A 23,428-nucleotide genomic window follows, 5' to 3' on the forward strand; every position below is an offset into this window, starting at 1 on the left:
AAAAACAAAACCAGAAGCACAAACTGGCACAGGAAAATAACTGAGCCACTTCAGATAACTTATTGCACTGCAGTAGGAAGGAAGTGGAACCTGCTGCCTGACTAGACATTTAAACTTTCTGTTATAATCTCTTTGGTTTCCTTATAATTGTTATTGCTTTTCTCAAGTTTGCTGTCACTGTTTCAAGACCACAGGCATTAACAATTTGCCTGGAACCCTACACAGAGCCACTTTCTTTAAAGAAAGTACCCTGGTCACAAAATCTCTCTGTTGAAGTACTGCACTATAAATCCATATCCCATTTACTTTTTTCAGCCATACCCAGGTCTTTTAGCATTACTGGTTCTGAGCTTACTTGGAGTTTGGTAATATCATTTCAGCTGCTGGAGTCTGTCAACATCAGAAGGCTCTTGTCTCTTGGCAGAAAGGAAACCCAGGATCAGCACAAAAAGTGCTACATTTCCAAAACTAACAGCAGAGATGCCAAAAGGTGGTCAAATCCCATTTCTGCTGCCTCCCCAGTGCTAACCCAGAGTCCACACACTTCAAGAGTCCAGCCCTTACTCCTAAGCACATAATTCCTCTAAAGATCCTGAAAAAGCAGCATGCATCAAAGTGCGTATTTCAAGATCTTTGCAGAAGAAAGGCTCTGTAAAAGCACAACTGCACAGAACCTGGAGTGTTTCTCAGGAAAAGGAAATAAAATTCCACCGAAGCTGATTTAAATCAGCTCATGTTTTAATTGGTTCACACACAAATCTTGCTGCTTGTACACAAGCTCCCCTCTATGAAGGGATCAGCTCTATAAACTTCTGTGAAGAAAATCAAGAAGCAAATGATGCGGGAAGTCAAAGTCAAGTTGTACAATTACATATCCCTAAAAAGGGGTGAGAAAACAGAAAAATGTTATGTTAGTTTATGCCACACACCCAAGGGGGCTTTGAGAGCCAGGTATCTCTGAGCTCTGCTTACCTTTCTTGGGATGATCTCAGGATTTATGATATCAAATAGATTGATTCCTTTTTTGTCCATCAGTGAAGTCAGAGCTGATCCAATGCCTATGGAATCAGCAAACCCATCCAGTTACAGGTATGGCCCTCCCAGCTTGCTCCTCACCATGTGCTGCCACCCTGTCTGCCTGTTGCCAAAACCTAATTGTGCCTCAGCGCCCCACGACCTTTGGCCCAAAGGAAAACTCATTTTTCCTTTCTCCCAGACATTTACAAAGGGTTCCCCAAGTGAATCCAACAGAAATTCAGAACAGTGATATGGTCCCCCTCACCCAGGCTCTTAGGGTTATTGATGGATTTGTTCAGGTTTAGGGCATCTGTTGTTAGGCAATTTACAGAGTAGGTTGGCACTTCCCCAAAGGGAAAACTCACTTGAAGTTACTTCTGGGATCCCAACAACCGAGATCATGTTCTGCAGGAAGTTTCGTAAGGATGGGTCATTCTGAAAGACAGAAAATTCATACCAAAAAAACGCTTTAAAGACATCATTTCGCCTCAAATGGCTCAGAGAATACTTTTTTCAAGGACTTACCCCACTTGGATCAGCTGTGCATTTCAAGACTTTAAACTCTATGCTGAAAGGAAGGAAAAAAAAAAGGGTGAGGGGAAGTCACTTAGGGCTGCAGAGATCCTCTTTTTGTGCTGCTTTTAAGCACGGGCCAAAAGAGGCAACAAACCCCTCAAGAGACCACAGCACTGACCTGGAGTCCAAAGGCTGCAAAATGAGTTTCTTTTCCGCATAAGCAGCTTGGATAGTGACTGTGATTTCCTGCAGAGAGAAGAACAGCAGGGTTGAGGCATAGCTCCTCTTGCCTTGGAGCAGGGAGTTGCATTTGGACATTTTGGTTTGCTTTCTAGGAGCCAGATTTCAACATCCTTCTGGCTCCGAGGCACCCGGGGCTACCACGGGTAGCCAGCAAATGTAAACCAGATTAAAAAAACCCAAAACAATCTCTGGTTTCTGGTCATTTAGGCTCATTTTCTTGCTGTTGCCTATGTGCAAACGTTCATTTAAAAGGAGAAATCGTGATGCAGCTGCAGCTCACAACCAGGATTCTGGCAGTCCAGGAGCAGATCACATCCCAGGAGCCATGATTTTATGAACCACCTCTAGCTCAGTGCTTCTGCAATTCCATAATTTCAAATCCTTGAAATTTACGTCAAGATATCACTTGGAGTGCAAGAAACAGCCCTGTGTATTTTCCTGTAACGACCTGCTAATGTGGGATACTTGCTGAGTATCCCACAGGAAGGGAATTATTCTCAATTACAGTTTAACCCTTTAAATTAGAGAGTCTGCTCTACCCTCAGGGAGAGATTTGCATTGGTTTTGTGTCCATGCCAGCCCATAATTCCAAGACTGGACAAATATACTGCTTTCTTGTGATGTTACTCATGACAGGAAAGCTCCTGGCATTTCTTTTTTCTGCTTCCTTAGATTCAGTATAAAGCAGTTTGGGGTAAAACACAGCATAAGCAGGAACTTTCATGCAGGCATGCATAGAGGAAAAGTTTATATTTTGAGCTTCACATTTTTCAGAGGTGCATCTTCATTTCAGAGACAACTATTTTCTAGGTGGAGGCCAGAGCTAGAATTCGGGAATAAGGAGATTTCAAAATAAATCCATTCCCATGGTGCCTTCATTCTCTCCTAAAACACCTCAGAGGTTTCCCTGTGTCTGATACAGATTAATGGGGGTTCATCAGTGCTTTGTGCTGCTTTTACCACCTTGCACATCGATGATGGGCTGGCCTGATAGAGGAGGCATTGAGCCAACACGGTCACTATCATCATTCCCAGCCTCAAATGCCAAGGGAAGAAATGGGAATGTTAAAAGGAACAGTTATGCCTTCTCTACCTCCCATGGTTTAGCCACCCACCCTTCCCAGAGGGCTCTCTGCACACCAGGAGTGGTCCAGATTTGGAACAGAGCCTGGCCCAAGGTCTTCACAGTCAGAAGGCCCAAGAACTGACCTTCTCCATGTACAGAACCACCAGGGACTCTTCTCCTGCAGGAAGGATGCTGACCTCCACTGCTACCAAGCACTTCACGACTGTCCCTTCAGGCTGAAGAGAAATTTGGGGCTGGGCGAGACTCCACACCTTGGCCACAGAGTCATTATAGGAGGTGCCTTGAAAAATCTGGTCAAGGAGCAACAGATGAGTCAGACTTTTCCCATACCGATTTCGTGCCAACTTGCCATACAGCTGCATCCCTTTTGTAGTCCCCAGTTCCTCCTCCTGTTCATACAAGCTCAATAACTCAGCCACGTTTCAGGGAAGCTGTGCCATCATGGAGGGCGGAGAAATCCTCCTTGCAAAGCACAACAGCTTCTCCATCAGTCCCCATTAGGCCCACCCAAGACTCAAGCTGTCAAGGGAAGGACCCAGATGCAACAGAATCCATTTGAAAATTCCTTATTTGACATCAAATGCTCAGAATAGGACCAAAAGTTACCATCTGCACCGCCTTCCGCTGCGCTTCCGTGTCCTCCATTTCAAAGAGTGCCTGCAGAACAGAACCAGAAACAGATTGTGGAAAACCAAAGCACAAAGTTATGGTTAGCCCTGTGTGCTGGATGGGACAGGGCACAGAGGTGTGGCCTGTGCTCAGTTCAGGGGCATGGCTGAGCTCCCCTTGAGCTCACCCCTTTTCTACCTCGGTGCTTCCCCAGAAAATCATGTCCCTTTACAATTCAGCTGACAAGTTTTCTGTCAGCTCGTGTTATCACTCCAAGGGTTATCACTCATTGCCTGAGAGAACACTCTTGATAAAAGGGCACCAATTTCAGCATCATGTGTAGTGGCTGACTAGAGATTGCTGTCTCCTACAGAAACTGGCTCTCATCAATACACGGTATTAAGAGAACTTTTTACTCTCTCCCCAAAACATGAGTTAAAGAGGGAACCGCCCCTGAAATCACCTGCAGCTTCTCCCCTCTGATGGTCGATACCAGTCTCCCGTCTAAGAAAGCTGCAGAGGCCAGAGAGCTGAGGGTGTGCTCGGACAGCCAGAAGTAGAGCATTCGGGACTCGGTCAGCAGCGACGGGGAGAAAACAGAGTCACTCAGGGTGCTGGAGTAGTTCTTGTACAGCACAAGGCCCTTTGAAGGAAAACAAGCATGTTGGCCACGGGGAGCAGCAGGGAGACAGAAGAAGCTGTCAACACCTGCATTTCCATTGCAAGGCAAAGGCCTGGCTGGCTGGACATAGAGCAGGGAGCAGGCTGGCATCAGCCCACACTGCAGCAGCTGGGTGTGGCAGCAAAGGACCAGCCCCTCCCAGCCCTCCAGCACACCCCAGCACCAGAAAACACTGGTCTTTGAGCAGCCTGGGTTACTTTACCTTGTGACGTGATTCTACGTAACCTGTTTGTATCAGGGAGTCTGCTGCAAGGGAGAGATCAACGATGATGTCCTTGTCCCGGACAAAATTCGCTGCAGGAAGGAAACACAAAAACCTCACACCAGAAATAACAACCTCGAGCAGAGCTCATGACAGTCTCCTTTAGGACTCAGTGCAGAAGGTGACTGGGAGTTGTAAAAGGGCATGAGGATGGGACAGGGGTTCCCACTCTTTCGGGTACTAGTGCTGATCCTGCTACAGCTCACTGACAGAATTGCAACGCTGGGAAATAGGGATAATTACTCTCAAGTTTTACATTCCACTCCTTTTCCCTGATATTTAGGACTGGGAAAATCTTTGGCAGGCAGATCCAAGTGCTGTAATATCTCAGGCCCAATACTCCAGTGCATGCTCCTGTTCCAGCTAGCATCAGTCCTGCAGCTATCCTGCACAGCTGGTCAGTGTGTACTGAAGGAGAAATTCCTTATGAACTGCGTCTTTCAATCTGTGCAATCACCCTTAAAAACCAACCTGATGCAGAAAACTCAAAACATAACATTGCTAAGGTTTACTTTGCTGTTGCCTGAGGGCTTGGGATCTCATAAACATTTTTGAAGGATGTTTTTGGTGGATGCAGCTACTGCCCTGCTGGAGCTCAAATGTCAAAAGTTGCACTTAAAAGAAAGCGGGAAAAAAACAAGAATGTTTACCTGCTAAATCAAGTACAAAATTTGCCAGCATCTGAGCAAGAGAATTGATTTCCTTGCACACCTACAAGAGGAAAAGAGGAAAAAACCTGAAGGCATGGGGTAGGATTTTGAATTGTAGAGCACAGCTGGGCCTCTCGGTGAGATCTGGGGGCTGTTGGTCAGAGTCCAGCAGCACCAGTGTCAACAATACCTCTTACTTTGTCCAAACTGCTTTTTTTTTTGTGGATTCAATTTATTAGTCTTATTTTTCACAAGCACTAACGTTACACTGCTACTATCTCGTGGGCACATGTGAGCAGAGAAGTGTGTAGCTTACAAAGCTACAGAGAGCTTTCCTTTGTCCTTACCTCCCTCTTGAGAACAAGCTTCAGAGTGAAGGAGATGAAATCCGTGAAGAGCTGCTTCAGCCAGCCTGGTCTGTGTAAGACAGGGAGCACAGTCAAGGACCAGCAGTGCTCCCTGTGGTGGGTGAGATTTGGGGACCAGCAGTGGGGCAACAAAGCTCGATTTTGAAGGGAGACTGACTCACTCTTTGTCTCCTTGGAGGTGAAGTGTGAGTTTGTGGAAAGTCAGGTAGCAGTCTGAGGCATCAGCAACCATTTTGTCCTCCTGGCACGCTGCATGGGATGGAAGAGAAAAAAAAAAAAAAAGCTAATTTGCTACTGAGATGAGAGGACTGATTTATACCAGCTTCTTCCTCTTGAGCCATTAAAACTATGAGGTCTTTGAGGGCCACGTTGTCTCCCATCCTGTGTGCACAAGGTTCAGAGACCCACTCCCAGCCTCCCGATACCATCCAAACCCCAGAGGTGGGCAGAGCCAGCCCGGGGTTGCTGCCCACCACCCACACCCACACTCACAGAGACGCCTGTGGGCAGCGATCCCCAGCTGTCACTTACTCAGTTTAATGCCCAGCTGGAGGTCAATGGAAGACTCGATTTCAAAATCAACTGAGTGAAAAAGCCGCAAACTGTAACGGCAAGAAGAGAGGACGTTTAGCAAACCATGCTGGGAGCAGCTTCTCCCTGACCACACGACAGCCACAGGGTGAGTTTTATAACACCACTCACATCAGTCCTTGCACTGCAAGGACATGCTGCAGCTTATATAAGATACTCTACTCTGGCTTTAAATGATTGCAAACTGCTCTCTCAGTGGCACTTTGGACCATTAAACCCCTTTTTTATCCACTCAGACTTTATAGATCAAGGAGGGGAGGGAAGAAGTCAGCTCGTAAGCTTTGGCCATCTTCCCTCCTCAGGCACAGTGAGGACAGAAGGACAGAAAGCCAGACGGGCTGAGCAGTGACAGGGCTAAGCAGCACTGCTAGTACATAAAATCCTGTCTCACTTAGGCAGTGAGCAATGCTGGCATTGCCAGAGAGCCCGAGGAGTGCAGCCCCTCCACACCTACTTGTGCCATGGGCCAGGAGCAGGAGCTGGGGCTGTGGTGCTCAGCAGCAGCCAGCCCTGGGTACTTACAACCAGGCCCCTGCGTAGCCGTAGGTCAGGGTCCCTTTGAAGGAGGCCGTCACGTTTTTAATGGCAAGATAAATGGCATTATTTTCCTTAAGCTCCACGTCACTCTTCTCTATGGACAAGTCATTGACCTGGATGCTGGAAACAACAGAAACACAGTTTGCCTGCAAACCAGGGCTGTTTTCTGTGGCTGGGCGGGACAGGTTTGCTCCCAAGGATGTGGGGGCTCTAAGGGATCAGTGCCAGACTCAGGAGCTTTTGCAAATCCTGGGGGCCAGGCACAAGGAGAGTGGTGCTTTTGCTCAGCCTAGGTGCACTGCAGCTCCATGGTGATGTTTGGAGGTGGGGGAATGCTTTAATCAGGAAACACGGAGCAACACAACCCTGTTTTCCTGCAGTGCTCTGTGTGACCGCGGTCATGGCAGGAAATCTGTCCTGCTAAGGTACCTCTACATTTGTTGCCCCCAAATAAAAGTGAGTAACACAGCGACACCCAGCCTGGTTTGTCACAAAGCACAGCCAAGTGACATCCTGCTGACAGGGGTGGCTCTGGCAGCCCTGGATGTGTCCCCTCTGCTACTTGATGCGCCTTGGGCACCATCTATTGTCAGTGGCCCAAGGTGCCCCAGCCTGCAGGGACATTGTTCCTCATCCCCGTTGACAGAGCTGTGCTCTATGTGCTGCCAGGAATTGCTGGATCAAAGCTCCCTCTGAGGCCAGTTTCTGCTCCCCTCCCTCAGCCCACATCCCCCCTGGCACAGAGACACGGAGATACTCACTTGGTCAGCTCGTAAGCCACCTTGCCCAGGAGACGCACGGACCTTTCCCCGGTGATATTTGGGAATTTGGCACTTCTGAAGGCTGCTTGGATGACCTGTGCTGTTTCCTGGTTCACTGTTGGTGGAAGAAAAGGGCAAAGATCCCAGACTGCAACCTCTCCCAGCCGCAAAGTCGGATCCGCACTCTGGATTAGAGCACTACAGAAGGGTTTTATCCAAGGCACTTCCCTTAGATTAAGGAAGCACTAGAAGTAGTTTCAGAGTAAAATAAAAAAATCCCTAACTTTAGCAGCTGATGGCAGCAAGGGACAACAGTGTGTGTGGTTCAACAGTCATCAGCAGGCCTGTTTCCAGGGAATCACGCCCAGTTTTCACACACCTCAGGAGCAGATTTTTGAAAGGTCGAGGCTGTGCTCATCCTTACACCACACAAGCCATTGACTTTACCCCAGTGCTTTGCTCTGCTGCTGCTTGCTTGTATTGCAGTCAGCTCTTGGGTCTCCAAAGGAAAACTTCTGATACTCAAGTTTCCGTGTCCGTTTTCCTAATGTTATCCAGTCCATTCCAGCCTCAGGAATGCTTGTATAGGATTTTTTTCCTTCTAGTAATACCCTCTCCTAGTTTGGCCCAGCATCCTTCTCTGCATGTACCTCTGTCAGAGGGGATGGGTCAGAGCTGTTCCCACCCTTCACAGAAGAACTAATTATTCTTCCCCCACCCATAAAGCCCCCAAATCCTTGCAAATAAACCCACAGAAGCAGAGAACCTGCTTCCCCCCCTTTCTGCACACTGACCCCAAGGCACGAGATTGCAATAAAGAGAGAAATCAAACACACATTTTCTCTAGCTTTTCTATCACACCAGCCCTCTGCAAAGAACAGTACTAAAACATTGGGCTGAGAGGGGCTGGGGACCCTTTTCAAGCTCCTTTGAGAAGCTGTGCCTATTCAGTTCAGGTGCCCATGCTTTAACCTGTGCTCCCAGGCAGGTATTATTACATCTTACCAGATAAACTGTTTACCCAAGAGTCAGTGAAGCAAGAAAGCCCCTCACTTGGCTGATCTGTCCCTGACTTCTGGCAGAGATGGAGCAAACACAGCCCCCCAGAGCAGGCACTTACACAGCAATGCCGCGGGCTTGGTCATCCTGCAGACGACCCCGGTGGCTCTGTAAGGGAAAGGCCCGAAGTCACAGGCTGCTGATGCATGGACAAGCACCAGCAAGATCCTGAAGATCCCCAGTATCATCCTGCCAGCCCAGCTCATCTTCAGCCAGAGTGGAGAGCGCTGATGAGACCGACTGATTCCTGGCTGTGGCAAAGGCGGCTTTCATACCTCCAGCAGAGCCCGCTGACATGCCCACAGGACATGACCTGCTTCCTCCACTTATCAAACCCATCACACATTTCCTAATCTTCCTATAGTTTCCTTAAGACTCTTCAAGTTGCACTCTGCCTTCCTCCCTCAGCAGGCACTTGAGGCTGCAGGGCTTTGAGCCCCTGCCAAGATTGCTCTAACTCAGGACATGGATGCACTGAGGCGGGTGGAGAAAAGCTGGAGGGGGATGGAGAGTGGAAGAGGATAAAGTCAAGGGAGCAGCCTCACACACAACCTCCAACCAGTTCATCATTTTCTCTTCATGCAGAAATATTCCATATTTTGCATTCCTGCAGTAATTCCCCAGCAAAGCCCTGTTCAAAATGTACCTACAACAATAACTGCTCCCCTTTCCACTGGTTTTAAACACATTGTGGGGAAATGGAGGCATGTTCCCAGGAAGGGTGTGCTTCCTGCTACCACTGGGTGAACCCACATCTCCCACATCCCTGGAAAACTCCGTGACCAGAGCACTGTGGTGCTTTCTGCCTCTTGGCTGGATTTGTGGATGATCTTTGGTTTGCCACCTTCCCTTCGGGGAAGAACCCACTAAGCTGGAGCTTTTTATGTATCCAGACTCTCAGCTGCTATTTGGGGACTTCAGAGACCCAAGTTCACACTCACTCCTTGTGCACACCTGGCCTGCATGCCACTGTCCACCCCTGCACCTCTGTTATGGTGCTGGGGGCCCATCCCATTCCCAAAACAAGCTCCAGGACAAAACAGAGCAGGGTTATTTCAGCAAGGAGGCTCACAGCAGCTCCCACGAACCATATTGCCAGCAAAGACTGATGGAGAAGGACAGGTGAGAACTTGTCAGTGCCGCAGGGGCACACTCAACCCCCCGAGCAAGGCGAGGTGCCAGCCTCCCTGCTCTCCCTGGCAGATGCCTCGTCCGGGCGAGCACGTTTCCTCTGGGGACCCTGCTGTCCGGCAGCCCCCACCCTGCCCTGCTGTTTTCTTCCTGAGTTGAGAAGGTGAACGGCCTCGGGTACCCTGCGGGAGGCACTCACGGTCACTGACCTGCCGAGGGAAGCCGAGCATCTGCAGGCTTCCTCCGGGCTTCTGCAGGCGAGCAGCGCGGTGGCCAAGGACAGGCTGCCCGCCGAGAGCCCACCCGGCGTTGTGAGCGAACAGGTAAATCCTTGGAAGCACAACATGCAGACAGAGGGTGTCCGAGCAGTGGAGAGCCCACATGGCAGCCCAGTGCCATCATCTCAGCCACCACGGCAACTTCCCAGCAGGAAGCTGCAAAGGGCACAGGCATGTTAGAAAGGGATTTGAATTCAAGGGGCTTTAACGATGTACCAGCTCTGTTTTCTGTCCTTCAGCTCACGCCTCTGACGTGCTCGACCCTCCTCAGCAGCTCGGAGTTCAAGGGATGTGAGCACAGTGGCCGGCACCTGGGATAGAGGGAATCCTGCAGACACAGCAGGAGGGGGCTCCTCAGGTGCTGCAGTGCAAACACAGGGGTAGGTGAGGCACTAAAATTGACACTTAAACCATCATTTGACAGGCTGAGGGAGCTGGGGTTGCTCAGCTTGGAGAAGAGAAGGCTCTGGGGAAACCTTAGAGCCCCTTCCAGTATCAAAAAGAGGGAGAGCTACTTTTTATACCGGCAGATAATGATAGGGCAAGGGGGAACGTTTTTAAACTAAAAGAGATTTAAATTAGGTGTTAGGAAGAAATTCTTTACTCAGAGGGTGATGAGGCAGTGGCACAGGTTGGCTGTGCCAGTGACTTCACTGACCCAGACAAGCTGTGGATGCCCCACCCCTGGAAGTGATCCAGGCCAGGTTGGATGGTTGCTTGGAGCAACCTGGTTTAGTGGAAGGTGACCCTGCCCACGTAAGAGGGTTAGAACAAGATGAGATTTAAGGTTCCTTCCAATCCAAACCATTTTGGGATTCTATGACAAACTGACAGAGATGCTGTTGTGCTGGGTATCACTTGAGCACATGTGCCTGCACCCTCAGCAAAGCTTTCAGTAGAGAAAAGACACAATCCCACTTGTTGTAGGGCACAAACTCAGGAGAGTTGCACATAGTTACTGGAGCAGATCCAGAGGAGACACTGCAGCAGGGAAGCAGCCCCATTGAGGCTGGTGTTGGTCACTGTAAGGGAAAACAGAACAGGACCCAGGAGGCCACAGCCAGCTCTCTGCCCAGGGCAGCAATTCATACCAGCATGGAAGGAATGTAAAATAGGCATTTCGATACAGGGGTATTTGTCCCCAGTGTCTCAGGGTAGGCAAAGACAGAAAGCCCAAGACTCCAGACCCAAATGGTAGATCCAGTGCATTTACAGCCCCCTCACAGGCCAGCTCTCCCACCCCATCACTGCTGCAGAGTCTGCTGTCAACAGACAACCAGAGCTGAGAGAAAAGGAGGACAGGGAACTGCCGGGCATTGACCTCCAGTGGGAACAGGAAGGCTGGAGACTTTCTGCCTACAATAGCAAAAGCATGTGGAACACAGAGATGCTGTGAGCATCCTTGTCCTGGAGTGACCAGGCAGAGGCCAAGGCAGCAGGGACTCCACAGCCCACCCTCTTCCCAGGGAAAGGTCAGGCTAGGAGGAGTCAGGTCAGATTTACAAGCCTAAGGAAAGGTTAATTTTGGCTAGCAGGAGAAGGACAGGCTTTAAACACCAAAGAAAGGGTAAACACCCAAGCTGTTGTACCGTACGTCCAAAGGGGATGCTGAAAGATGTTTTGATAAATATTTGCTGTGTAAGGCTGTATCTGAAGGCTGTGCATGCACACATGTACTCACCACCTTGCTGGGGACTGTCCTACAACTGAGGTTGTTTTTCCCCCCGCTGTCCAGGGCAGAGGTACATCACAGTGCCATTAGTCTTTGTGCTGCATTGTTTGTGACCCAAACATTTGGTGCTACCCTGCAGCTGCTTCCTGAGAGAGCCTTCCAGGTACCCTGTCCCCACGTCGCTCTGTCAGCAGGATGGGCTCCAGCACCACTGCCAGGACTCACACAGCAGCTCAGCACAGGGCTGGCAGGAGGGTCAGCCCAAGACCACTGCTCCCATCTGTCCTAGAGGCTTACAAAATGCAGACAAATAACATATTAAACCAAAATTTTTTTTTAAACCAGTTAAAGCTCTGCCAACATTTGAATACAGACTTGTGATGTCGAGTGGAATTGTTTCTGCAGCACTGATTCTGCACTGCCAAATCCAGACTGAAAGATCAGCAAATGCAACTTTCTGTGCTAATATAAGAAATTGGGATGGTTCTTCAGCAGCAGAGGCCACTTGAGCAGGCACAAGACATGGGCCCAGAAGCAACATTTCCCAGGATTTGCCCAACCCTCTCGGGCAGGCAGCTGAGTATGAACTGACCCCAAGCCCCTCACTGCAGGTTTGGGACCAGTCTGTACACCAGCACTGGGTCACCTCTGTGATCTCATTCCTTTTGATATTCAGACCATGTTAAATACTAGCAGACATTTCAAGGGCTATTCTTATGAAGCAGAGGGGCTGAGGTGAGATGATGAAGATGCAGCTGGTGTGTTTGGTGATGCAATGGGGGAACAGCACTGGGATGGCCTCGGAGGAGAGAGACCCTTTGGATGCACAGCTTTGCAAATCCCACCAGCCTCACAGCCAGAGATGGATCACAGGGCAAAGACCAGAGGGAGGTTGTAACACTCAGATGGGCAAGTGCACAGCTGTTGGGATATCCCTGGCTGCTGAGAACAGGAACAAGCACGTGCACAAGTGAAACAGCTCTTCAGAGAAGAGGGGAACTCATACACCCACACCCCACCATCCACAGCTTATCTGCTCAGCAGCAACCTCCTTCTCATGAGATTTATGTTCCACAAATAAAGGACAGGAGCATACCCACGGTGACAAACAGGACTTCAGTGGTTTCCCAAGTAAGCAGCCTGTTGGGAGTTTCTGCAACAAGAAAAATGCCTGAGAAGAACAGACTTCATTTCTCCTCTAACTTGTTTTTCAGCAAGGACAGAGAACTGCTCTCAACCAGAACAAGCTGCCAGGACACACGGCAGCAGAGGGATTGGCTTTATCCCAGTGCTCACTTTGCCACCCCGTGGACCGTCGCTGCTGCACAACCCACCTGCTCTCAGGGAATCCCACACAAAAAGCCTCAGGTTGCACAGGATTGCACCTGACCTGACCAGATACAGCTCTGCAGCAGTGCTGCTCTAGCACACCTCTGTGTAGCTGTGCTCATGAGTGTGCAGAGGAGCTAAATCAGCAGCAGAACGACACAGCTTGAAGCGTGAGCCAAGACAAACCCAACCTCCTAAACCCACAGCCTCAAGGCCCCTTCTGTTCTCTGCAGATTCCATCCCGGCACAGGGCACAGAAGTTACTCCCAGAAAACCTCTCTGGAATTCCTACACTCTTTCAGTAGCCTTGCTCTGGAAGATTCAAGGCTCATTTTTTTTCTGGTGTCTGACCTGGATTCCCTCCCCTTCAGGCTCGTGCTGTCACCCACAGCTGGCATTGCAGGCTATATCCCCTTCCTTGCCATCCCTCCTTACATACCTCACTGTTTGCATTGCCATCCCTCCAGGCTGAGCTGACACAGTTCCTTCCACACCTCAGCCATCCCTGCTTGCTCCCAGCCTGTCTCAGGCAAAGCAGAGGCTTCCACTGCTCAGGGATTAGCGACAGGGGTCTCCTCCCAGCTCCATGTAACACCAGGCTGGCTCAGTAATGTGCTCAGAGCCCTCAGCCAGGCACTGCTCTCTCACATCCTGGTGCTCCTGCCCGGGTGCACCGCTGGCAGCTGCCTCTGCAGGATTATACAGCATTTACTTCCACATTAAGTGTCCTCTGCTGCACTCACAGCTTCCCTCCACCCAGTGGCAAAGGTCATGCCTTTCACTGAGCCATTAAGGAAACACTCAGAGGCCCAGGAGCCTCACTGCACCCCTCCAGTGGCATTAGCTACACATCACTAGTTCTCCAACTAATTTTAAACCAATCTGCCTGCTCATGGGAGCAGCAAAAGCCTCAGGACAACAGATGTTTTGCTGTCAGATTAGAGATTTTGCAAGTAATCCAGCACTATGTGCTTGCTGCCTAAACCATACCCAGTTTATTCCTGGCTGCCAGGAAATCCCCTCTCCTGCCAGTATTGGGCACAGGCACAGCTCAGTTGATGTGGGCACTTTGCCAAGACACCTGAGTGATTGTTTGCTACACCCTGAATGGAAAAAAAAACCAAAACAAAACTCCATCATCCACAAAACACTTGTGGGATCCCCCCAGTGCTGTGGCTCCGGATGCAGCTGCAGTGAGAGTTGTCACCTGGAACCCACCCTGTGCCTACCAAAGGGCACAGGGACACAGCCTGAGGGCACACAACTCTGGGGATGCCTTTGTTCAGCAAGTGCGACTGCCAGAGTGGCATCTGACCAGTCAGAGCACCAGCCAGGCAAGAAAGAGGGGGCATCTCCTCCAAGAACATCCTCAAAGGCTTATGCAGGATATACCTGAATTAACAAGACTCACCTCATCTCAAATTACTTAATTCTAAATATTTAAAGGGTGTTTTACCACCATCCTACCCATCTTCCAAGTCTCCAGTAAACTGAAGATGTGGCAGGAAATCAACTCAGTAATAGAGCTGGAAAAGGAATTGCTCAAAGCAAAAACACCACTAGGATTAAGCTCCCTACCACAGGAAACACCAACAAACCATGTCTAACATCAGCCTGAAGTGGCAAGATCAAGCAGTTACAACTGCTTCTACCAACTCATGCATGACAGCCCCGATGAGACACTCCTAAACAAACTGTCCTGCCAAGTGCAGGCAACGCTGAGGAAAAGCATTCCAGGTTCCATGAGTGGCAGCTGTTCCTGGACAGCACATTTCAAGCCAGGTTAAAACCCTGGGCCAAGACAGTGTGTTGCAACTCCACCAGCAGTCACATGCAGGGCTCAAGAGGTCAAAATTTCCAAATACCTGTGGAATTTCCTGCCCATGGCCATTTGTGTCAGCCACTGTCAGTGAGCAAACACAAGCTACCCAAGGCACTGCTGAAGGCTGCTGGAGAACACAGTTAGGCAAGGAACTGAGTTTAAGGCTCTGCAAGAATCTTTGTCCCTCATATCAACCAACTCATATTTTTTCATGACAAAACAAGGCAAGAGCACATCCTGTGCTTTGCACAGGTAGTCTTCCAATTGCTGTAGGGTGTATACAAACGTGGATATAAATGCCTGCAAATTTTATTGGAATCATAGCCCTTAACCATATCAGAAATGAAAGGGGACACAATGAAATAATACAGGAGAGACAGTGGAATGAGGATGCAAAGTTGAATACAGGTATTAGACTGCTTCGACTTTGCATCCAAAAGCAGTGAAGTTTACACCTTGCATAATGTTTTGCTACACAGACCTGAACACGCTCTTCTCCCATTATCTGGCAGTGGGGATGGAGGGGGATAGGGAGGAGAATTAAACCTTGAGTTTAAACTATTTGAATTTGGCAATGTGACATTTAGTCTGCAGCTCCACTGAGGTAATTGCTTATCCAGGTCACTGTCTTGCAGTCCTCCACTTCGTCCAACAAGGAGATTGCACAACACATCCTTCATAGGAAAATATTTACAAAGAAAATTAAAAATACGGTCGAAGCAATTTAACAATGGATTTCCCTAAAAATCCTCTAATGCATACCTAGCAAAAATTTTTTTTTTTTTTAGATCCTACACTCAGTGTAATTAAAATAGCATTTGAAACATTCCAACAGGAATCACGTTGCACAGAAGAAGCAATTTGCTTCTCTAACATTTTTGCACACCCGCTCAGAGCCTGTGCATTTAGTGCACAAGTTCACAACACCAAGCCTCTACACAGGTACCTAATAAATGCCGTGGAACAAAGTTCTTTGGAATGAGGACAAGCATTTTAGTCTCTAGGCTGTAACGACGTAAGGCTTCTTTGCAGCTTTATTTGCTTGGCCAGTGAAAGCCAGAGGAAGTGCCTCCCACGTCTGGTTTGGAGTTGGTATCGGATTGTCTCAGGTGCCCACTGCAGTTTCAAGACAAGTAGATTGGTGACAAATCAGTTCTGGGTCACTCCAGGCCCTTCTGGAAGGAGGGATGCAAAGAAAGTCTTGAAAAACACCCACGCTGTGCTCATAAGTGAAGGATTAGTCTGCTGCAGTTCTTGTAAAGCCTGTCCATCATCAGGAGGTGCCTCAGATGCATCTGCTCTGCCTGCATTTCCTCCCTGCCAAAGTAAAGAATCTTTGGTAAATGAGAGTTTCAGAAATACATTACAAGAATCAGGGATCAAACAGCATGTTTAGTTGCCCAAGTGTCACTTGTCTGAATATAAAATCTTCCAAGTATCCCCAGACACAAAGTCAAGAAACCAAGCTGCACACTGGTTGACCCTCACTGTGTGTCCAAAAACACTGCCTAGGACAGACATGCAGCACCAGATCAGGTGAATTATGTATTTACAGCCAACTAACTTTCACTGACATCAACCAGAAGTGTCAGTTTGAAATGCAAGACTCACTCACTGTTTGCAGACCCAAATCCTACAGAGGTGTAGTCTGAACCCTGTCCTCAGTTACAGACTGTGGCAGACCACTCTCCATTACAACTTCCTAAAGGACAGAAGCAACTAAAATGTATTTTGTAGAACAAAGGAATGAATATACTACACCAGTGGAGGACTCAGTTGCAAATTATTCCCCCGTGGAAGACAGTTTCTTATAAAAGTTTAGAGGAAAGCTTTTGCTACACATAATAAATAAACCAAAAGTGAAACTTGACAGGGTTTCATTCCCATGGTTTAAAAATACAGCAAGACAATACCTCTAAGTTATTGTTCTGGTCCTGGTTTGGAGCAGCTTGAGGAGGAACATTGGCTGGGAAGGGCTGAACTGGTCTTCGCCTAAATGGGAACCATCCGGCGTGGTGCCTGGGGAAGGCAACAGATTTTAATTAACGTTGTTTCAACATTGCTCCCTCCTGTTACACCAACAGCTCCACATCTGACTGCTCAGAGCTGCTGGCAACAAGTTCAGCATATTAAGGTCTTTCTGCCCTGACCCATTTTAGTACTTTCCAAGCCTCCAGTTCGCAGCAAACCATGGGGTGGGAGGGGAAGGGGAGCATCTGCTCCCATTCCAAGCAAGCAGCACTACATCCACATTTGCACCCAGCATTCTGCTGGAGGTACAAAGAGCCTGCTTGATTACCATGTTTGTACAACCCTGGGTAACTTCTCTGTACTCACCCTAAAAAAAGGGCATGACAAAGAATACAGAAAACCAGCACTACCCTCACAAAAAATACAGACCTTGTTAAAAGGTCTGTGTCCCTACAGCACCTGCACCTTGTAACCCACAAGATAAGCTGTTCCAAGTTACACCTCAGAAATATCAACAGTAAAATTTAGAGACTTAATGAAACAATTAACCTTCACTCTCCAAGTCTACATAGATGTTGGAAGAGCTGCTCCAGTTTTAACTCCTACACCTACCAACAGGAATTCAGAGGCCTACACCATTTGCTTTACTGGTGATCAGAGAATTTTAGAGGACAGATTATCTTTCTCAGACAGGACATCCCAAGCATGGCAGCTGAGGGCCCACTCATTATTGTGGGGTTTTTCCCCCGACAGAGAGGTTCAAAGGCATTTCAGGACACTGCATTCAGTTCAGTCTGATCTGCTCTCCAGAGAGGCAACACACAACAGAAAAAAAACCACATCAGTGCATGACTGAAACAGCAGGTGTGAGACCCTCTTCCCAGACTTCAATGACTTTTTTCCCAACAAACAACTGTCATTTTCTACACTGAACCTACAGGTCTGTCTGTTCTACAGTGCCAAGTTGCTGGAGCTTTATACTGGGATCTACTTTGGTTTCAAGTAGTTTCTCTAACATAGAAAGCCAGCCACCCCAGAAACATCAGTACAAAACCCCAGGGAGATCACCTGCTATCAGCCACATTCTTCATTTAATCCAGGCATAGGCACACTTATATTTTTGCTAAATACTGAGTTATACCATGACACAGGAGTGGTTGGCCCTTTCCAGGTACAAGTGGTGAGGCAGCTGAGCGCAGCACTGAGCTCAGTACTTCAGTGGAACACTTATGAATAGTAAATATTCATCCCATACACTTACAGATACATCAGAAAGGTGCCACCCATAACCAGGAGGAGTCTGCTGATGCTGGAGTAGAAATAGACCATGTTGACAAAAACATATAACAGTGTTGCTGAGTAGAGCCAGTCCAGCCAGTCCCGATTGCCACCCTCCTCCTCTTCCTCCACGAGGGGACCCCCTTGGGCATTCATCCGCAGGTTCTGGTTGGCCACTGCGTTAACCTGGGCAGCAGCATTCTGGTTCCCAGGCTGGTTTTGTGCAGGAAACGGGTCTGGGAGAGGAGCTGGAGGTGTCACTGGTGCCACTGGTATCTCCTGAGAACGCTGTGCATGGGATGGGTCACCAGATGCAGCAGTAGAAGCCAAGCTGGAACCAGAGAGCAGAGTACAGAATGAAGCTTAGTCAAATCTTTTCACACTTAACACAGGCACTGAAAAATCTGTCTGTCTTTAAGAACAGACTCATCACATGCAAGCAGAAAGCATCAAGTTTAAAGGTCACAGGAAGGTTAAAAAGTTTTAGTTCTACTCATTAGAGCTGTACAGTGACCTCAGCCAGTCAAACCAGGCACACTCCCCTATATGAATAACATCAGTACTTCACAAAAAAATTTAGAGCAATCTGCAGGCAGCCTAAAAGCCTTCTGCCAGTCTCAGCTTGTCCTGTCACCGATCTCTAGTCAAAGTAGCTCCATGCTACTTTGAGCAGTCAAAAAAAGAGCTAAGGCTCATCAGCAGGATTACATTTTCTCTGGAGACTCCTGCCCTCCTGATCAGAGTCAGAGATCTGCAGGGGGCAAGATTCAGAATCAGTGGCCTGAACAGCAACAGAGACCACGTGGCAGTTAGAGGTACATTCCCTCAACATTCAGCATGAGTTCCAATGAAAAAGAGTCTCCAAACAGCATCAAAAGAGGAAGAACTGCCAGGAGTTCTCAACTTCTCATATTACGGTTTCTACTTCCTACTGGTAGCTTAGGACAGAACACTTACTATTGCATGTAGTACTGCCTTGCATAGATCTGCTGGAACCACGACATCTGCAGCATGCTGTAGGTTGTGTAAGCAGAGAAGCCAGGAGCCACACCCTGGAAGGGATACCGAGTTGTTTCCAGCCTTGGTCAAAATTTGAACACGTTCATTAGCAAACATTGGACAAACAGCAAGAGTAATTTATTACAGAACAATGTAAACAGGTTCTGCCATTCCGTGCATTGAGATGGAAAATTGATTCTTCCTTCCAGAATATTAGAGACACATCTTTACCCACGTGAATAGAAGGAAGATTTTCAACCAACAGAGCAGTGCATTTTCCTTTAGATGCCACATCTCTGGGTGTGTTCAAGGCCAGGTTGGACAGGGCTCTGAGCAACCTGATCTAGTTGAAGGTGCCCCTCATGACATGCCTTTGCCTTTAAAGGTCCCTTCCAACCCCAATTATTCTATGCCCTCTAAAGCTTTTATATATAGCCTCATATTTGGCCCATGTTCTATGAACGTAAGACAGTACGTGTGGCATAAGGAGCTGGTATACAACACAAACACAACATTTTAAATCTTACTTAGGTACATAAAAATATACTTACCCATTACTGGTTTCTGGTGAAGACTGGGCATCCGAAGAGCAATTCAATCTTCCACCATTTGAGGAAGATACAGATGGTTCCTGACTGGCTTCTGGTGACGACTTGGGCTGATCAGCTTTAACCTAGAGACAGCAGTGCAGCCAGTGAGGTTCACTCAGGACACCACACACACCTTATGCAAAAAGGTTACATCACACAGAACATGTTCTTTTTTTAACACTGCTAACCCAGCTCACACACTTAGTCCTGCACGGCACCACTCAGTGCTGACACTGCTTTCGGGCACCGTGCCACAAGCACCTCCAACAGTACTTTAAAGCTCCTTAAAAAAAAATGACTGGGATGCAAAATTGACTTGATGTTACTCTTCCCTTTCACCAGATCTACACTGTACTTATTATTTCTAGTGCACACATTCACTGTCCATCTGGTTATAAAAATGTAATCAGAGGGAACAGAGGAAACTGCATGCAAGGCAGTTTGGCTTTTTATTATGGCGAGTTTGTACTTGCATGCACCACCTGCTGTACACAGAGTTCACGAGTTGTCCTGTGGTGATAAATCTGTATAATATCCTGCCAAAGCTGGCTCACCTCTACCAACCACCAGGCACAGGTAGGGTAAGTTCAAATTGCCTATAATGGGCAACAGGAACACACCTCTAGAAACATTTGCCCACCCACTTCAAAGTAAGGACTGGGTTTGGCCATTTGCACTTGAAAACAGTAAGTACTAAGTTCAAGCTGTAAGGTTCAGCCTGTAGAGAGGAAGTCAAAGATGAGTCATTAATGAGAGCAGTTAAAGCGTCCGAGCTCTTGGCTTTCTTCCTTCCCCATACAGATCAAAACCACTTCCCCAACTTCTATGTGTTCTGCCCACAAGTTCAGTCTAAGAGAGCCTGGAACATGACAAGTCATATTCTATTTACTAAAAATTAATTTACCAGAAAGCATCGCTCCCCTGAGCAGTACGTTACAACTAGATGATAGTTCTCATATTTCTTAACAGACGTCATGAGAATCTTTACTGATGAATTGTAGAGTCAATTTTTTTTACTCAGTTTAATCCAAATACATTCTCACATTCCTAAACAAAGTATCACAAATACTGCTGTTACATTAATAGGGAAAAGCTGCAGTACCAGGAACTTTAAAATGGCCATTCAACACTTCTCATTTTTAGTTAGAACCCCAAGATTCAGAGCAGCTTGTTAACTTAGCTTAAGTACCTCTGATTTGGTTTCTTGCACATTTGCAGGAGTCTTGAATTTGTACACCAAATGAAGAGCATGCAATTCCTCATGCTAAAAATGTAAGAGAAAACATGTTAAAAAAAAATCACTTCTCTTGATATATTTCAGCACATGGTAAAAGTTATTTTTTATACCTTTGGCAGCAGTTCTCTCAGACAGTGATGATCAAGCAGCAGCTTCCCAGAATAAATCAGCTTTTGGTCCTCTTCAGGCTTTGAAGAAAGAAAACAAAGAGTAGGATGACTTCTCCGCCAAGCACACACGAGCACTACCGACACAACTTACAGCCAGACAAGAGGCATGGAGCTGGGAGCACCCCACACATTAAGGGGCAGAGGGAATTGTTCACTTTAGCTGAATTTAGATGTGTACAACGGAATGCCCAAGTGTGACATTACTTGAGTGACATCTGAATTACTTGAGTGAGGTCTAAAACAGCAGGAGGATATAAAGCCCCTTTGGCAAAGGACTTGGTTACGTGCCATCTCTTTTACAATCCTGACAAAAACATTTGTGTTTCCCAGAAACAGGTTTGGAGTTCCCTCTAATCTGATCAGCAGGAGAGCTGTAAATCTGTTACAGCCCATCCAGTGAGTCCCAGGAGCTCTCCATCCCAGGAGCTCTCCACCTGGAGCTGTCCCCCTGCAGCACAGCAGGACCAGAGCCTGTTTCTGGGCAGTCACCTCACTCCCTGGAGAGCAGGGCAAAAGCACGAGGCAGTCAGACCTTCTCCCAGGCAACAAGCACCAGGACAGGGGGAAACGGCCTTAGGCTCGCCAGAGCAGGCTCAGGATGTTACGAAATATTTCTTCACTGAAGGAGTGGTTAAGCATTGGAACGGGCTGTCCAGGGAGGTGGCGGAGTCACAGTCCCTGGGAGTCTTCAAAAAATGAGCAGACATGGCACTTCACAACACGGGTTAGCGGGCACAGTGGTGTTCGGCCAAAGGTCGGACTTGACGATCTCAGAGGTCTTTTCCAACCTCTCTGACCCCGTGAAGAGCACACCCCCTCCTGCGGGGACGCCTCCCGTGGGAGCGGCGGGTCACGGGGCGCAGCTGCTCCAGCAGCTCTCACGTGTCAGCCCTCGAGTCCTGCGGCTCAGGGGGCAGCGACACTTCTGCATTTCAACCCCGAACAGCCGCACAAGCCCCGTCCCGCCGCTGTGCCTCCCGCTCGGCGGGTACAGCCTCCAAACCCCGCCGGAGGAGCCTCCGCGCTCGCTGCTCCCGGTGGGCGCGGCGCTCACCGGCACAGCCCGGTGCCTCCCGCCGGCGATGACGTCTCCAAACACCCGCAGGACACGCCGTCCCGGGAGGGCGGTTAATGATTAACCGCGGCCGAGCCACAGACCGAGTCCCAAAATAACCCAAGGCTGATGCAACCGGGACCGGGACACCCCGGGGCGGGGGGGTCCAGGTGCTGGGACCGGGACACCCTGGGGTGGGGGAGCGGACAGGTGACAGCCCCAGGAGCCCCACAGGAATCCCACGGGGGCTCTCGTCGCTGCCCCGCGGGGACCCGGTGCCCCTCACCCGGCGGGGCTGCGGGAAGGGGAAGGAGGGGCAGGGGGGTGTCGCACTCACCGGCGCGTCGGGCAGGAGCTGGCGCAGCTCGGTCTTGAGGTGGCGCACGGTCCAGGCGGGTGCGGCGCGGAGCCGCAGGTCGTCGTGCCGCCCCGAGGGGCTCCGCACCAACAGCGCCAGCGGCTCCTCCATGACGAGCACAGGACGAGACGGGCGACGGCCGCGCTTTCCCTCCGGGAAGACTTTTATAGGGGCCCGCCCCGCCGCAGGGCCGCGGTGGCTGCACCTGATTCGACGCGGCGGGCGAGGGGGCGGGGACTTCCACGTGGGCCAATGGGACGGGGCCCCGCGTGCTCCGCCGCGAGGAGGTGGGGGCGCTGATTGGGAGGTGCCGGGTGAGGGGCGGGGCTACAGCGTCACCATGGGGACCGTGCTGCGCCCCGCCCGGGCCGTAAGGGGGTGGCGGCCATGCCGGAACCGTGGTGCTGTCTCCGCTGTCCCCTCTGTGCCCGCTGTCCTCCCGCCCTCCACAACGTCAGCCCCAGCAGCAACACCGTTTTTAAGGACCCCCTGGTTTCGCTCTTCCCTCTCCCATCCGCCCGTCGGGGTAGCACAGCTCTGTGGGGCCCTGGCAGGTGCTGCACCCTGCCTGGTCCAGGTGAAACATCCCCTTTTTCACCCTGTGGTTGTTTATCAGATCTGCGCAGCTGCCTCGGCGGGTTTGCTGCTGACTCTGCGGGGACAGGACACACCGCGCTTCTGCGCGGGGCCAAAAGGAGTGCGCGGGTATTATTGTTCATAATTCGTGACATTTTTACTGACAAAAAAAATTAAAAAGACGTGAAAATGTGGACCAGGAGCTTCTGAGTCTTCCTCCTCGCGCCCATCTTCCTCTGAGATGCGACCAAGCATCGGGAAAAACAGTGGTAATGATCCCGATGCACCAGGAGGGGGTTTTCGCGTCCTTTGAAACCAAACCGTAGGGATGCGAGAAGCAGTTTTATCTCTCGGCACCAGGTATTTATTTACTCTGCGTGTTTCGGGAGCTGCTCAGTGTTCCTTGGCAGCCAGACCTGTTGCCCGAAGGCACGGATGAGTCCGCGGCCAGCACCGGGTTTTGCAGCCAGAGAACACACGGGGGTGCATCATCATCCCGGGGAAGAGCTGAGCCACGGGGCACCGCCGCCGAGAAAGCAAAATCATAAAGAAATGAGCTGAGCCTGGGTCTGATCCGACGG

At 49.3% G+C, this 23,428-nt stretch overlaps 2 protein-coding genes across 2 annotated transcripts; both read right to left on the reverse strand.

Annotated features, from left to right (window-relative positions):
- Nucleotides 1-720: 720 nt before the first annotated feature.
- CETP (cholesteryl ester transfer protein) lies at nt 721-8,744 on the reverse strand. Its single transcript, XM_032701539.1, has 16 exons — nt 8,444-8,744; nt 7,324-7,438; nt 6,548-6,682; nt 5,966-6,036; nt 5,596-5,683; nt 5,414-5,483; nt 5,067-5,127; nt 4,357-4,448; nt 3,936-4,115; nt 3,470-3,520; nt 2,986-3,153; nt 1,712-1,779; nt 1,543-1,585; nt 1,383-1,452; nt 973-1,058; nt 721-877 (listed from the first exon to the last, which is right to left on the reverse strand). Exons 1-16 carry the CDS (start codon nt 8,586-8,588, stop codon nt 803-805), a joined length of 1,518 nt encoding a protein of 505 aa, XP_032557430.1. The 5' UTR covers nt 8,589-8,744; the 3' UTR covers nt 721-802.
- Nucleotides 8,745-14,905: 6,161 nt separating this feature from the next.
- HERPUD1 (homocysteine inducible ER protein with ubiquitin like domain 1) lies at nt 14,906-22,512 on the reverse strand. The gene is made up of 8 exons (XM_032701342.1): nt 22,251-22,512; nt 20,800-20,877; nt 20,642-20,716; nt 19,414-19,535; nt 18,821-18,943; nt 17,847-18,194; nt 16,528-16,633; nt 14,906-15,931 (listed from the first exon to the last, which is right to left on the reverse strand). Exons 1-8 carry the CDS (start codon nt 22,380-22,382, stop codon nt 15,764-15,766), a joined length of 1,152 nt encoding a protein of 383 aa, XP_032557233.1. The 5' UTR covers nt 22,383-22,512; the 3' UTR covers nt 14,906-15,763.
- Nucleotides 22,513-23,428: the final 916 nt, after the last annotated feature.

This window comes from Chiroxiphia lanceolata, chromosome 13 (genome assembly GCF_009829145.1).
Source record: "Chiroxiphia lanceolata isolate bChiLan1 chromosome 13, bChiLan1.pri, whole genome shotgun sequence".
Classification (NCBI taxonomy): domain Eukaryota; kingdom Metazoa; phylum Chordata; class Aves; order Passeriformes; family Pipridae; genus Chiroxiphia; species Chiroxiphia lanceolata.

Bases quoted from the DNA above. Each gene is read 5' to 3' on its own strand.
- CETP (XM_032701539.1), bottom strand. From the start codon at position 8,588: ATGAGCTGGGCTGGCAGGATGATACTGGGGATCTTCAGGATCTTGCTG. The intron at 1,780-2,985 runs GTCAGTTCTTGG...TTCTCTCTGCAG, and splicing joins TGGTTCTGTACATGGAGAAG to GAAATCACAGTCACTATCCA. The intron at 1,586-1,711 runs GTCAGTGCTGTG...CCTTCCTTTCAG, and splicing joins TTGCAGCCTTTGGACTCCAG to CATAGAGTTTAAAGTCTTGA.
- HERPUD1 (XM_032701342.1), bottom strand. From the start codon at position 22,382: ATGGAGGAGCCGCTGGCGCTGTTGGTGCGGAGCCCCTCGGGGCGGCAC. The intron at 18,944-19,413 runs GTAAGTATATTT...ATTTTGACCAAG, and splicing joins TCACCAGAAACCAGTAATGG to GCTGGAAACAACTCGGTATC. The intron at 15,932-16,527 runs GTATTGTCTTGC...TTACTTTGGCAG, and splicing joins ACCAGAACAATAACTTAGAG to GGAGGAAATGCAGGCAGAGC.